We start from the raw sequence: 15285 nt of genomic DNA on the forward strand, positions 1-15285 counted from the left end.
TCTGACATACATATCTGTGGTTCTTTTTTGTTTGACATTATTATGAGTTGTAAAACTCCTCTTTCCTATATTCTTATTGTGTGCTTGTCCCTGTGTGTGAAGTTATGACCATCCCCCATGTTTGAATGTATGAATAAACAATACTTTTGATTTAACTCTAAAGAGTTTGGTGTGAGTCACTTTCAGAATTGACCACAAACTGAGGGTTTGAGGAAACACGCCACAGTCTATTTCAAAAATGGACACACCACTGTTTACAGAGAGATGATGAGAAAATAAATGAGTTCAGATTTGCCTCTCTCTCTTGTTCATGACAATTATGATATCTGGATAACAGTAGAGTTAAAAAGTAGAACTGCACACTTGAGGTTGTTTATAAACACTGTGGGAAATTATGGAGCAGTGAGCCGAGAGTTATGTTAACCGCAGGAGACTATATTAGATGTAAGGATTCTAGAAATGTAAAATATACTGGAGTGAGAGGGCTTATTTAAAAAACATTGATGTAATGTTGTTAACTTGTGAATTAGTACAAATATATTTTTCTCTGAGGGATATCTATGATAGCAGCTAACTTATGTTTGCATTTAAAAATAAGTCTGATATATAATTATATGAATTCTGGGTGAAATATGAACTAATATTCATGTTTGTGAACAAAATACGTGCATGAAATAATATTTTTTAGCATTAATTTTTATAATGCATTTTCCCACTCATTTTTCTTGTGCCAATTCTTAAATCAATAGGATGACCAGGTGGCTTGGCTCTTAAAACTGATGCTAAGAGGTGTATGATACTGATTGTCATGACTTGTCCTTTTTGTTTAATCATTCCTGCTTTTGCATTTGACCATCCCAGATACCACAACTAAGGTGAAGAATGAGCGAGTGACATTTTCCTATCACATTGGTACTCCAAGAGCAGCCTGACCATAGCATTGTCATTTTGGCAATTTTAAGAATGGCAGGAGGAGAAAATATCACTGCGTCTGGATATAACATTTTGTAAAAATTTACAATGGGTGTAGTAAAAATCTAACACATTTTAAAACCAAAGCTTGGTGTCTCCTAAACACTGCTTCTTGATCTTGCATCTATTCTTTGCAACTTGGAATGTTTCTACAGTGAGTATTGGTCCTTCATCTAGCTTTCTCTATAGAAGATACATTAAAGGAAAATTTCCATATTTGTTATTTGTTTAGTCATTAACAATAGTTTAACAAAGCAGCTTAAGTAAGATAATTTTCTTAACAAAATATCAGTTTTTTTAGATTGCTGTTTGTGTCATTGTGGTAGCATGTTTATCTTCAAACCAGACTGGCTGTATTCCGAAGTCCCAGTGCTCTGTATATCTAGTTGTTGTCATCAGTCGTTTGGGCGATATCAATCATTAGGTTGTGAGCATCACCCAGGGATAGGAACTCTTCTCACTTGTACATATGAAGGGCTAATGAGGGCCCTCTAATGAATGTTTTATGAGGATACTATTGAAAAACCCACTGTGTCCCTTACCTGCAGCTTGGATAAGAAACAAATGTGTATAGTGGTTTGCTAAATATTTTTATGGAGATAAAGATATAACAGTATTTCGCAGAATGTAATGAAAACATTAGCCTATGCAATTTTAGTATTGTACAAAAGTACCGATAAGCAAAGTAAACACAAAGGCATATGTTTTATTGGATTTTGCAACTATCAGTGTTCAAATTTCGATTGCTTTTGCGATTTAAAGATGCTGTCCTACTATCTTTAATGATGCAAAGCAGAGCTTATAGTTTAATAATCTGAACTATTGTTAAAGCACTTTTTAATTAATTCTTGTTGCTTACAATATTGAGGACCTCAACAACATGATGCAGCTTTGGTGTGGTCTGTAGAGTGCTATGACTCAACAAAGTCAATTGCCTGTGACATCACCTGATTTAGCTGTTGAGGAGAGCTGGCAACCAAAGAAGGGAACTTCCCTAGCCATGTTGGGCCGCTGAGCCATTCCCAAGTTCCTTTAAAGAGATCAGAATGAGTAAAGTCTAAAAGAAAGATAATCTGTGCACGTCGTGGGAGAGGTGGAACCAATGGGATCAAAAAGTGAAAGAAGAATAAGAGATAGAAAATATATTCTCTACTCTTGCACTCCATGGTCTTGCATCTGGGAGCTGTGACCATGTTTTGTGTCAGTCAGGAACAGATTTCCATTGTTTATTGTAGTGTTTTATTGAATCGATAAAATAAAAAATAAATCCCATTCAGTCATGAGAAAAATAATGTTGATCACTCATGCACATACTTCTTGTTCAGCTATTTTGTAAGCCAAAAAAGGTCCTGTTGCAACATTAGCATACAAATGCTTAACATTTTCATTGCATTCTGTCTGCTACTTTATGGAGTGGATTGTGCCTTTAAATGAATAGGTGAATGCACCTGTTAAAATAGTGGACGAGTATTGCAAACATTGCTTACCTATAGTTTCTAAGCTGCAACTTTTTCAGGCGCAAGCATGGCTGTTGCGGGCACAGCAGATGCAGTGGTATTGTAGATTTTTGCAATGTAGTTATGCCCACTATATTCCACTGGAATTCTGATGCATTATCTGTGGACATTATCATGCCATACTCCATTTATGATAAAGACGCAAAGCTAGAAAATTAATTACAGCTTTAGTTTCAATACTAACAACCAATACACAGTGAAACTGAAACCAAAAACGAGCATTAAACTTGATGAGTTGAAAAGTAAGACCCTATCAACAAGAATAAATAAATATAAGATACAATATAATGAAGAAGCAAATGGAGTAAGCCAATCAAAGCTGATAAGCGAAAGACACATAACAAAGAATAGTATTAAATCTTTATGGAGTTAAGAATACGTCTATATTATTTACTACATTACAACATAAAGGTGTCGAAACAAATATAGATGTGTTTTATAGCCTACGGACAGTTATTGGATCATTTTATTCTGATCAATTACTAAAAAATATATAAACCCCAATAGAACTACCCAGTCTAATGATTGAATTCCAATGTTGAAGATTATCCTGAAAGTAGTGATTTACGTTAGAGTACGGTTCCAGCACGTCTTGTGGTGCAATGGACAGCATCCTTACCCCTAAGACAGAAGTTCCGAGTTAAAGTCCTACTCACGGGACTTGCTGGCCACGGAAGGAATGTTCATATTGCGGCCAAACAGGTCGATGGCCAACCTGCTATTTTTTTCCAACACGCACGGGGGCAGCGGTAAGAGCAGGAACTATTCTTGGTCAGCCATACTTGAACCAGATGGGCGTCCGATTAAGCTCTAACCATTTCTCTCGCTCTCTCACTGTAACAGAGATAGATACCTACAGTGTCATACAGAATATGGGTAATTGGAAATGTACAGTTCCAGCAACCTGCCATACTGTATCCAAATGCCCAGTGTTTCATTGTCTTGTGACCCATGGGACCATTAAGGTAAATTACAATTCTGCCATCGCCCGATGTACCTGAAGTGGATCACTGGATGGTAATCAGAAATTGGCATTTTGTATGTTTTCCCTTTCTCTAAGAACTGGCATTTGAGGTCAGCTGTAACACCCATATTTTCATTCCAGTTGAGATCAACAACTTACTACAGACTAAAATAGCTCAGGTTCAACAAGGTATTCCTGATTTATGTGACTAAATCGTCCATTTACTAACTGTGTTACCAATAAGCCCATGTTGTTCTTTATTTGATATGTTGCCACTCTTTAGGCATGTAGCATTCTTAATTTTTTTAATGAATAGGAAGGATGCAAACACCTGGGATTTTGTGAATTCGATCTTTGTTTCCTGTGCAGAATCAACTTGCCTGAGACAGACTGTAACATTGAACCATCGCCATAAAGGCTCACCTTCATTTTAAGGGTACGAGAACCTTTATACTTGATACACTGTCCTCGAATGACTAAATAAACCTGTAACTTCAGACTGGCAAAGTCAACACTATCGATGATTTTGTTGGATGTTACCCATTGTGTAAGATATTTACTCCCACTTTTCTTCACTTGGATGGAAAATCCCGCGTGTGTATCCCACATGATGCTGCGTGTAATTCTGATCTAATACAAATTCTAACATCCAACTTCATTAATGTGTTTCTTTTAAACTAAACTAAATCCAAAGAATTACGACATGAACAGTGACGTCAGGGTACTTCTGCAAATATACTTACCCAATAAGTGGAATCAATGGCATATGGCGCAAACAACAGTGGTTTATGCATTATTCAGATTTGGATAAATTTCCTGTCCAATGGAATCCTAATACGAAACCTTTTTGCTTCTCGTTCCTATGCACCAATTCAATCGATTTATTTCCAAGATCAATCATACTGGCACAGACCACAGTTTAATGGTTAAACGCTAGAGCTAAAATAGCCCACACGCCATCCCATTGTTATTATGTGCCTTGTTTCTTTTTCTACTTTTCATATGTGTTTTCGCGATGAGTAAAGATCGACACCACCGCCTATCCATTTTGCTTCAGGATAATTGCCTCCTGCTGGATGATCCATTGAAAATCAGGGAGAAGTTGATAGCCTCGCACATCTGCCTCTCCGAGTTGAAAGGAGAAGCGCTGGAGGTAGCTATGAAGGAAAGAATACAAAGAGGGAAATAAGAAAATAAATTAAGGTGAATAGGGAGTGGTATCCTTCTGCTGTTTGGTACACCATCTGGAACATGCTGCTACAGTTGTAATACCTGTCCACTGAGTTTAGTGTTGAATACAACAAACGAGCGAACAACCTTGCTTCAGTTTCACTGAAAGGCAACATTATTTGCACAATGGTCTATTTCAGTAAACAATTGCCACAAGTAATTACAAACCACCTAGTATTTATTTTAAGGTTAGAAAAAGTACATCAGCAGCTGTGTTTCAAACTTGCCTGAGAGGCAATGAGGGTTGCAACTGGCGCCTCAGTACCGCCAATTATTTAGACACTGATCAAATATAAGCAATAATCCATAAACCGTGCTTTGTGGTCTTTTATGCGTGGCAATTTAGATAGAAATATGAATTACAATAAATTCTCAACTGCAATGAAGCTTGATCGTAAAGTTCGCAAATTAGGCTAAGAAAGGGATATTTTCGAACCTAATTCTTCCAATATCGAAGATTGTAATTAGTATTGGATAACGTGCTATTAAGTTTCAAATGATTTTCAAATGTGATTCATCCCTAATTATAATATTGTTCCTTGCAAGCCGAAATAAAGAGTCTGTGTAAATCGAAGACTTATATCTATAGCTGGCATTTTCGTTTAAGAAACCTCATCAGCCGTGTTATTCTTAGGTGCTGTGAGGATTCTACAGAAAATATATGGTGGCTACTTTTAATTAAAATATCGAATGTGATTTCAGAAAAGGCAGATTGATTTTTTTTTGAAAGATTGAACTCAGTTTAAGATGAGCAATTAAGAATAGAGATTATAAAATACTCGTGATCGGCAATTTAGGAACAAAATGAGTGGAGTGTCTTATCTGATCACAAAAGGTTACAGACAATGATGATACCTTATGCACTTAAAAAAAATAATAACTTGAATTCATTAAAACAAACTCCATAAATGCTGACAACAAATCCTGGGTCTGACCAATACGTATTGATAAAATCTTAAATTCCCCTACAACTTGGTTAAAGTGGTGTTATCTATTATGCTGCTGCTGCATTGAAATACCATTAATAAAAGACAAGGTTTCTGAAGGCAGAGAAAGCGGCTCCTGTTCGAGGCACCATCAATGGGACCCCGCTTGCACCTCGCTGTTTCAAGAATCAATGAACTCGACACCAACTGAATGTAAAACTCTTTCCTTCGCGTGACCATAAAACATCAGTGTAAATGAAACTACCGCGCGAGGAGCGGCTATCAGATAATTCCGACATTCAGCGCATGTTTAGATTGCAACCTCCTGCAAATAACTATTTAATTTCCAATGTTTCGCTGATTTCTGAAAGTCGTGTCGCTTTGCGAATAATGGAATGCAAACTTGTTTTTTTTTAAACGGGTAGGACCCGTTCTGTTTCGCTGTCAATTTGAACATTTCAGTAACTTCCGAGTCTCTATACACACACACATATATATATATATATATAGGTAGGTCTATGTGTGGCCATTGGGTTGCTGCTCAGCTGCTGATGCCCGTAGCGCCTGAGATGGCCACCAAGCAACAATAGAGCGCTCCCAATAAAGTCGTCTGCTGCCATGGCAACCAGCGGGCTGCGCCGCATGCGGGTGACGTCAACATTCCGAAGCTCGCTCCCTTTCGAAACGGGCCAATCGCAAGTTGCCGACCGTTGAAACGCAAACCCCGCCCCCTCCCTCCCCCCAAACAAAACCGAACTTGATGGCGCGCGGGAGTCCCGCCCCCTCTCTCTCCGCTCCAGCCATTAGGGGGCGGGGGGAAGGGGCGATTGGACAGCGGAGCCCTCGGCCTGAATCGAAGAGGGGGGGAGGGGACTCTGTGATTGACGGGCGGTTGGCGGCGGCGGGGGGAGGGACGTCAGCGCCAGGAAAACATTTCCGCCGTCAAGTTAGAGCGACGCATGGAGGCATGGATTTAAAAAAAAGCTAGAGAGGCGAATCATTCCGCTTTTAAAAAAGAATCAATAGAGAGTGGAAGAAAAAAAAACGGCACCGGGGGAGGGGGGGGGGGGGGGAAGGGGTGGGGATTTAAAAAAAAATAAAACAACACGGGGAAAGTGTGTGAGAGGAAAAAGGTCTTTATTTCCCTCCCCCTGTGTGTTTGACAGGAATGGTAACCGTTAACTGAAAGGGTTCAGGGCAGAGAGTGAGTGAGTGAGGGAGCCGTGTGTGTGTGGAACTGGGATCCCAGTCACGGGCCGCCCTGTCGAGGGCGGAGTTTGCATTTTATATATATATTTTTTCCCCCCTTCCCTTAAACTCTGACACGTCTGCAGTGAGTGAGTGGCATTGGCAGTCTGTCAATCCCTCACCAAAGCGGCCATCAAAACATAAAGAGTTGGCTCGTAAATTGATCTGGCTTTCACTGCTGGGGCAGTGCAAATAATTTTTATGATCTTTTCTCTTATTTTTTTTCTCCCCCCTTATTATTTCCCTCCCGTATTTTGAAGAGGGAGCTTACTTTTTTTACTTGATCTTGTTTCCATAGATTTTTTTTAATGATCTCGGATTTTGCTGCTTTTTTAATTGTTTTTTCTCGCTCACCAACGTCGCGGCTCCTCGAAGCTCTCCCTTTTCTTTTTCAACATACATGATTTTGGCAAATTTTTCTTGTTTTTTCTGCCCCCCTTAAAAAAAGTCGGGGGGGGGGGGGGGGGAGAGAGAGAGAGAGGTGGCGGCGTGGAGAGAGGTGGTGGAATTGTAGACAAGTTTTGAAAAAGGAATTGAAAGCACCCCAAAGCAACTGTCCCCTTGTCTTTCTTCGGCTCCAGTGGTACCTGTGCTAGTTTTGTTTCTTCTGTGTTGCTGCTGCGGCAGAGTATGGACGATCAATCCAGGATGATGCAGACTCATCCCGGTGTGAGCTTGGCTGGACACTCGGTACAGGGGGGCATGGGTTTGCCTCCACATGTGCAAGGACACGAAGGTGCAGACGGCGACGGAAGAAAGCAGGACATCGGGGATATCCTTCATCAGATCATGACCATCACTGACCAGAGTCTGGACGAAGCACAAGCAAAGTTGGTTGCCCGCGAAAAAAAAAACATTCTCTCTCTCTCTCCCCCTTCCTCCACCTCCTCCTCTTCCCTCCATCCCGCTTTCTTTTCTTTTTTATTTGTTTTGCCTGTGTCTGATTTTGATGTCTTTAAGCGCTCAAATTCGCCGCCATATTTTTGACTTTGAGTGCTATAAATCTTGTTAATTACTTATTATTTTTTTTATATTTCAGGAAACACGCGTTAAATTGCCACAGAATGAAGCCGGCCTTGTTTAGCGTCCTGTGCGAAATAAAGGAGAAAACAGGTACTGCTCCGATTAATTTTAACACACAAATCGCCACACTGTTATACTTCTGCTAGCTGAACTCCAGCGACATGTGCACCGCCATCTTGATTTCTATTTCTCTCCTATTTCATTTTGTTCACTGTAATAATGCTTCACCAAATTTAACAATTCATAACCGTGATGTTAAATGAAATGTACATTAAAATGCTCGTATATCATCCATAGCATAATCGCCCTTGGCATCTATAATAGAGCCGCCTTTGGCGCACTTTGCCTTATGCGGAGTAGAAAAGTAGCAGCGTGTGTAAGATTGTAACATTACAAACAAACTGTGGTTGGACTTTTCACTAGAAAGAAGTGACAATCATATCTATATCTGGGGCAGAGTGGCAGTTGTAATGTTGAGAGAGAATATGTTATGTTTTGTTTTTTTCCCGTAATTTGAAGCGGTTGTATTCGGTGGGAGATACTGGCGATAGTCTTGCTCAAATCAAGAGTTCAGCGTTTTGGAGAAACGCAATATTGTAAAAATGAAACAAAATTAATAGAAGCAGTTATTTACAGAATAGTTTGTTATGCTTCAGTATATGGTAATTATAAGAAAATACATCTGGTTTGCACAATGGTAGACTGGGCTGGGAAGCTTTTACCCTGACAGCAGCTAATTTTCCCTGTGCACAGGCGAGACGATTACCTACAATGGATTTTCAACGGGAAATAAACAATATCTCAACTCGCGTATAGTGAAGATCAGATTTAAACCACTGTAGCTTTTAGTTTCCTACTGTGCACATCAACTGCAATAAAATGCCCTAAATAGTAACTTTCAAAACGTTAAATATCTTACAACTCTGGATTCAGTTTGTAACGTTGAAAGTTTTTTATGTATGATGCGCCTTAGCACCCTGTTTATCTGAGACCGTTGTGCAAAGTGATGGAGGAACGGGGCTGCTTAAGATGTGAGACAAGCGGCATTTCCACCTAAATACTTTCATGAGGATTCGTGAGTCTTCATTTCTTTTTGCGTGACCCGTTCCTGTGACATTTTCGCTGTTTAAAACAGGTTATTGCCGAGGCGTTGTTTAGTCTTTAACTGGAAGGTTTAGCTCGCACAACAAAGAATAACGTAAAGTAGAAGAACAGAGCAGTATGTTCGGAAAAAGAGTCTTCAAAGTTTGTTGCCCCTCTTTAATGAACACGTTTCTTGCGATGTTTTTTGCAAAGCAAAAAGGCAGAGAGATAGATCACTGCGGAGACCGATACTGGTTGTAGTATGATCAAGTTTTCTGTTACATTTCTCTTCCACCAGCCTTCATTTAAATTGATATCGTACATAGAATTAGATAAACGTGGAAACGCTGTGATTCAGATGGTCAGAATAGTAGATAGACACCGGTACAGTATTCACTACGTGAAATTGGAAATACGGTCAAACCGATAAAGATAGACGAATAAACAGTCCGACTAAATATACCTATTTTCCATCAAAACAACATTCCAATAATTCCCAATGACAAAGGAAAGTCTGACATTACATTCTGGAAAAGAAAGTTGGTGTTGTAGTGATGCTGTATTGTTGGGAGGTTCAGTGTTTGACAAGGGTTTGGATGATAGCAAAGCTAAGTTGATGTCAAATATTTCCACACGTGTGGTACGTATTCTTTCCCGAGTGATGACATTTCTGACGCGATTTAAACAGGACTGTAAAAAACGATTTTACTCTGAGGGCTTGCTCGAGGTTGGCTTCATAAAGAAAGCATAGCTACAGAAAATGTGCAACCACTTTTCCAAAAACCCAGGAAGAAAGTTGGTCGGAAAGCGAAATTGCCAGACGTAGTGCTGCTGAGAAAATGCGATTTAAGTTATAACTAAAGCAGAAATCCTTTAATATATTACTTAAATAAAAGCATTACATAAAACAGGTAGATCTGTTTTGAATGTTTATAATCATTAAAATATTAAAGCAAATTCGGGTGCAAATATTGCGTGAACAGATGGCGTTGTTACAAGAAACTCTTAAGTCCATCGGGTAGATTAAAATAGTCTTGCATCGGTTTTGTAAACGAACAATTTAGTTAGCCATTGGAGTGAGTTTATTTCCCTTTTTCTTAATCTGGCCGTTGACTTGGTAGCGAGGCAAATTATAACACTTTAATGATTTTGTATGTGCGTGTGTATGGTTAGAATGTTACGTGTACACAAAACCATTTGTGGTTGTGGAAGTGGTGTATCACCGTGATATACAATGCAAAACATTTGTTTTCGTTTGCAGAATATGTACGCAGTGTTTGGCACCGGACTGAAGTTAACAATATCCAATAGCATCAGGGAAGCTAGTGCTTGCTTCGGAGTTTCTATGTAGCGGTTCATTACTTCTTTGCCCAATTAATGCAGCATTGTTTTCCTCTAGATAGTTTAATTATGAACCAATACTTCTGGGTAGAATTCGCAGCTGCAGCATCAGCTTTGTTTGTCTTATAAATCCACTCACACTCATTGTTCCGGTTATAGAATAATTGATGATCGATTTTGCTCCATAAGACTTTTGTGTTTGTGGGACCGGATTGGACTAACTCATATCTTTGTAGATTTTATTAAGGCATTTTGTGCATGTAGAAAGTCTATTTCCATAGCGAGGATATCTGTTATAACTACACAAGAAAGTCAAGCAGATTATATGCATTCCTTCACTTTACCACAAGGTAGCAGGCTTTTTCATAAAGACATTAATTCCCCTACTCCTTTTGAAGGTATTTTTTATTTTTCACATTTTTATCAATTACCAGTTTAAACAACTGATAAAAGCTATGGAAACCGAGGTCCATTGCAACAAAATTAAATGATCTCATGCTTCAAAGAAGTATCGCAGACTTGCTTTTTGTTACAGCGAATGGTATTTTGAATGTATTAGAATATGCAGTGTTTAAAGCTAGGGCTGTTTTAAATGAAGGCTATTATTATACACAAGTTTGTAATACACTTTATCTGCTTTCTCCTGCAGTGGACATAACCAGATTTGTTTTTGGAATGCAGGAAAAGTTTAGATTGGTACAAGATGTCAGCAGGGTGCAGTTTGATGAGTCTTTCCCGCTGCTTCCATGACAGGGAAATTTCTTTCTTGTGCTCTGTTTAATTGACAGGTTCGATTATTGTAGAGTTTCTTTTGGTAGCTCCATACCCCATCAGATCAGGTTATCCCTCATTACCATACTGGTACAGTATCCTGTATTGGCCTTGATAAGAATTAACTTCTATTTTGCTGAAGCTGTTTACGGGTTTGTTGGGCTCTATCAATACAGAGAGATTTGTCCCTTTGAAATTTGATTGTAGAATTCATGCAGCATTGTGCTCCTGATGGTTATAATATAAAATGTTGAAATGTTCTTTAGGAAAGTAGGAATGTGAGTAATAGTTTGGCATCATTCCTTAATTTATGTTTTGTTTAAAATTAAAACATTGTGAAGATTTAATGATTATGGTTCTTTCAGAAATGCATTTTGTTTTTTATATTGTGAGTATATTTAAGATCATTTTGACCAAATGTAAATTTACAGCTTTTTAGTTTGATCATATTAATAATATGAAATATATTATGTATTGGATTTGGTTTCTGTTAATCTGAAAGCCGGGTTTCTTTTTAGTCCACAATACTGAAACGTTTCTTTAATGTTAATCAGGTTTGACGTGAACATTTTTACTTTTGTTCCATATCTTTTATGTTCTTCGCTGTAGAACAAACCAGTCCTTTTCAAGGTGGAATGATGTGAGCTATTTTATTCGGATATAATCTTGGTAGCTTGTCTGTTAAAGGTAAAATTACTGGATAACTTGCACTGAAAAATATATATGGACAGCTGTCAAATAAACTTTTATGATAGACTGCCAACTTGACTGATAAAAAGTAAATGACATTCATTTGCTGAAAGTGTCTAATGGTGTACTTGATAGTTCATCAGATTTGTAGCCATTGTGAGGCTTATAAGCGGAACAGACTTGAGGAAGATCATAAAACTTAATGAACTCCTAGGCTGCAGGAGGTGTCCGCAGGGGGAGTGAAAGGGCTGCTTGGCTGGTTTGTCTGGTAGTTGAATTCTTTATGCCTTAAGAGAGAAGAAAATGTTCACCGGTGTCTCTAAATCTTGTTCTCCCATGTTATTTTTGACTTTCTGTTAGTTTCATGCATACAATGGTAACATGTGAGCTTCAGTATGATTCCATGGATTTGTGTCTTGATCCTATATTTCACTTTGTAAATAAAGTAAGACCTGGTGGTCAATACAAATATAGTAATGTTGAAAGATAATTCTTTCCGTGGTGTGCATGCTAGTTCTTGACAAGGTGGATGCTACTTATGTTTTAATTGCTACATAATGTGGATAAATGAGCCTGCCTTGTTGATTGAACTTTTAATATATTTGTTCCAGGGAATTTGTGGAGTTGAGTCTTTATATAGGTTGGTTTAATCTTTCATTTCCTAGAAAATTTGATTGACTATACAAGTTAATGAAAAAGGAAAACAGAACCTGTAACATTAAAATAATGATTTGAGGATTAATGTCATTACAGATTAAATTGACTATTCTGAGGAACCAATAGATAGTTTAATAACACTAGTAATGAAAAACACTGCTAATTGTAATATAATTTCTCTCATTTCCTTGACAAAGTCAAGTTCTTCCAAGTACTGTATTTAATTTCTAGAATTAATATTTTCAAATATATTGGGATCCTGCTCTTATGGCAGTCAGATCATACTCGGGCGTTCCTTATAAACAGATATGTGTGTATTAGGGCAGTAAGAAGAAACTCGGGAATAAATTCATGCTTGGTAAAGAGTCTTGGAATATTAGAAGCTTGCTATAATCTAAACTCATATTTATGAATATCTGGTGTTGAATCAACTTTTGTATGAAGCTACATAATGCTAGAAACTTCTGCAGGATTTGAGGCCGATTTTTTTGATAAAGTTTTCTAAAACTGCCACGTTAACACTGCCTAATCTATGGTCTTTTTGTATGTAGACTATTTCTGATCTTGCTGAGTCTTATTAAGCAGGCAATTTTCAATTTCTCTTATTTGAGAGATTTATTTGGGTTACTCTTGCATTTTATGCTGTGAATTTACACTGAGAAGAATGCTTTGTTTGTTTTCACAGCAATCTACTTTTATTCCATTGTCTTATCAAGGTGATCTGCTTGGTTGAAATAACACATCTCTGCCAAAGCCTACTTTCACACATTAGATGCTGACCTCATGTCATGTTGGTTCTTGTTCAATAAACCATTCATGTCTTCTATGTATGAATTTGGTAAATAATTTATGCCAATATTTAATATAAATTTTTAACTTGTCAGTGCTCTCTTTTATTGCTTTACCAAGCTTGCTTGTTCATTCAAGTTAGCTGATGGATTAGTCTACCTTTCTCTGTGTTGTGGTCACTTGTTTAGAACAGATGAAATAGTTTTATTGAGGTTAAATTGTTATCTTTACAACACAAGTGAACTTGTAGCCAAGTAAATACTTGAGATATTTAAGGCTACAAAAACATCTGCACTGTCTATTGTCATTGAAATTATTAGCGAAGACCACTGGATAATGAGTAAATAGTTTGACAACAACATATACTGCAAGACTGAACATAATGAATGATAAATATAAAATTTTTCTGAATTTATGTTCTAATTTAATGAATTATACTGCAAATATTAAATAAAATTGATCGTAGATGAAATTAGCTTTTGTTACCTGTCTGATTCATGATGGCCATCTCAATTTGAAATGATGAAGCGTGCTTTTCATTTTTTTCTCCTTTTGAATTTAGGAAATACCTGTTCTACTCATGGGCTCTTTAAACAAAAAGATGTCTGAATTACATTAAATAAAGCCAAATAGGTTTTAATATTTTCAGAATCTTTAGTGCCGTATCATTTGGATACTTTCATTAATCATTTTGTTTGGCCGAATTGCTTCTTGGAACTCTTTGTTTGCCTGTTATTTTGTGAATTTAGTTGGGCGTGTGTTTGAGTTTAGGCTGTAAGGTTTGTTGATTTTGAAGATGCTGAAACTTAAATGATTGCTGATATTGTAATGCCAATGAATAAGTTGGAAATAGAATAATTGCTTACTGTTTTGTTAATTAACAAGTAATTGAGTCACTCTGTATGGATGTGTTAAGGTACTTGGTGCCAATGGTTTTCATATTTGTGATGGATGTTTCCCATTTGGCGATAATATGAAATTGCAGGTTATCCTTGTTCCAATGAAACCTTCCATTTGTATTATCCAATTTAGTCTGTACGTTGAGTGTTTTTTGTTGAGGCTAGTATTTTGACTTTATTATTTTGACTTTTATTTGTAAAAGTGAGTTTGTGGATGATTGTTTCAATGTCTCAAGCATCATCTGAAAGAAACGTTCAGAACTTCTTTCGCTAGTAGTCAATTACATTGTTGATCTGAAAATAATGTGATATTTGCAGACCCGGTTCCCATGTAAAGAATAAATGAACTTCTGCAGACGTAAAATAAAAAGACAACCAAGAATTCAGAAGACAAGAAAAATCTTGATTGCTTTGTTCATCTTCTGCTATTAGTGAAGAGCTTTTGGCATCTGGTGGATATACTTAATCCGGTCACTCTGATCCTCTTCTATAGAGCAAGTAAACATTGTGTTTAGGGCTGTATCAGGATTCAATGTTCTGTTTGTTTAACACACATTCAAAGCTCATATGTCAAGTTTGACGCTTCATTACTGCTCTAATTCATGTTCCATTGGCCTTGATCGTGCTTCTCTAGATGAATATTGCTATCTCAGACTCAGGACATCTAAAGCTTTGCTACAGACTGTATCAAAAGCTTTGAAAGCACCAATACTAGTTTTGTTGCGTCCCTAAATGCATGAACAAAACAAACACTGGAATATATTTTAGATGTTTAGCTGTTAGCCTGGCAATTAGCACATAGATTGGCTGAAAAATGAAGTCCAAATGAGCTGGGGTTCATTCCATGTGACGTTAACACATTGCTGTGCAAGACATTCAATCTTCATGCAGCCAGGAAGATGTACCATTTTTATGATGAATGAATGCATCTAGAAATGTGATTAATTGTTCCAGTAATCAACAGAATGTTTGATTTGCCAAACTAATCGATTGGCACAATCCTAGCTGCCATGTAATCTTTTATAATATGGTTATGTGGTCTTTATATTTTTAAAGTAACGTGTTTACATGTCAATATTATTTTGTTTTTCTATTTATATTCCTGATTTGGTTTGAAAATATTTTTAATCAAAGCTGGTCCTCTTCTTGTGTGCCTGGATAAAATTTTGGATCTT

The 15285-nt window shown here is 37.4% G+C and overlaps 1 protein-coding gene across 4 annotated transcripts in view; it reads left to right on the top strand.

Annotated features, from left to right (window-relative positions):
* Positions 1-7277: 7277 nt before the first annotated feature.
* The window catches only part of LOC119955835 (pre-B-cell leukemia transcription factor 3), a 246352-nt gene continuing 238344 nt past the window's right edge, over positions 7278-15285 (top strand). For all 4 annotated transcript variants that reach the window (XR_005458537.1, XM_038782431.1, XM_038782430.1 and 1 more), the window contains exons 1-2: positions 7278-7687; positions 7897-7970. Coding sequence is in view for 3 of the 4 variants with exons in the window: in XM_038782431.1 (XP_038638359.1) it covers positions 7488-7687; positions 7897-7970 (274 nt within the window). In the remaining variant the exon portion in view is untranslated. The remainder of the gene's footprint in view (positions 7688-7896; positions 7971-15285) is intronic.

This window comes from Scyliorhinus canicula, chromosome 21 (genome assembly GCF_902713615.1).
Source record: "Scyliorhinus canicula chromosome 21, sScyCan1.1, whole genome shotgun sequence".
Taxonomy (NCBI): Eukaryota; Metazoa; Chordata; class Chondrichthyes; order Carcharhiniformes; family Scyliorhinidae; genus Scyliorhinus; species Scyliorhinus canicula.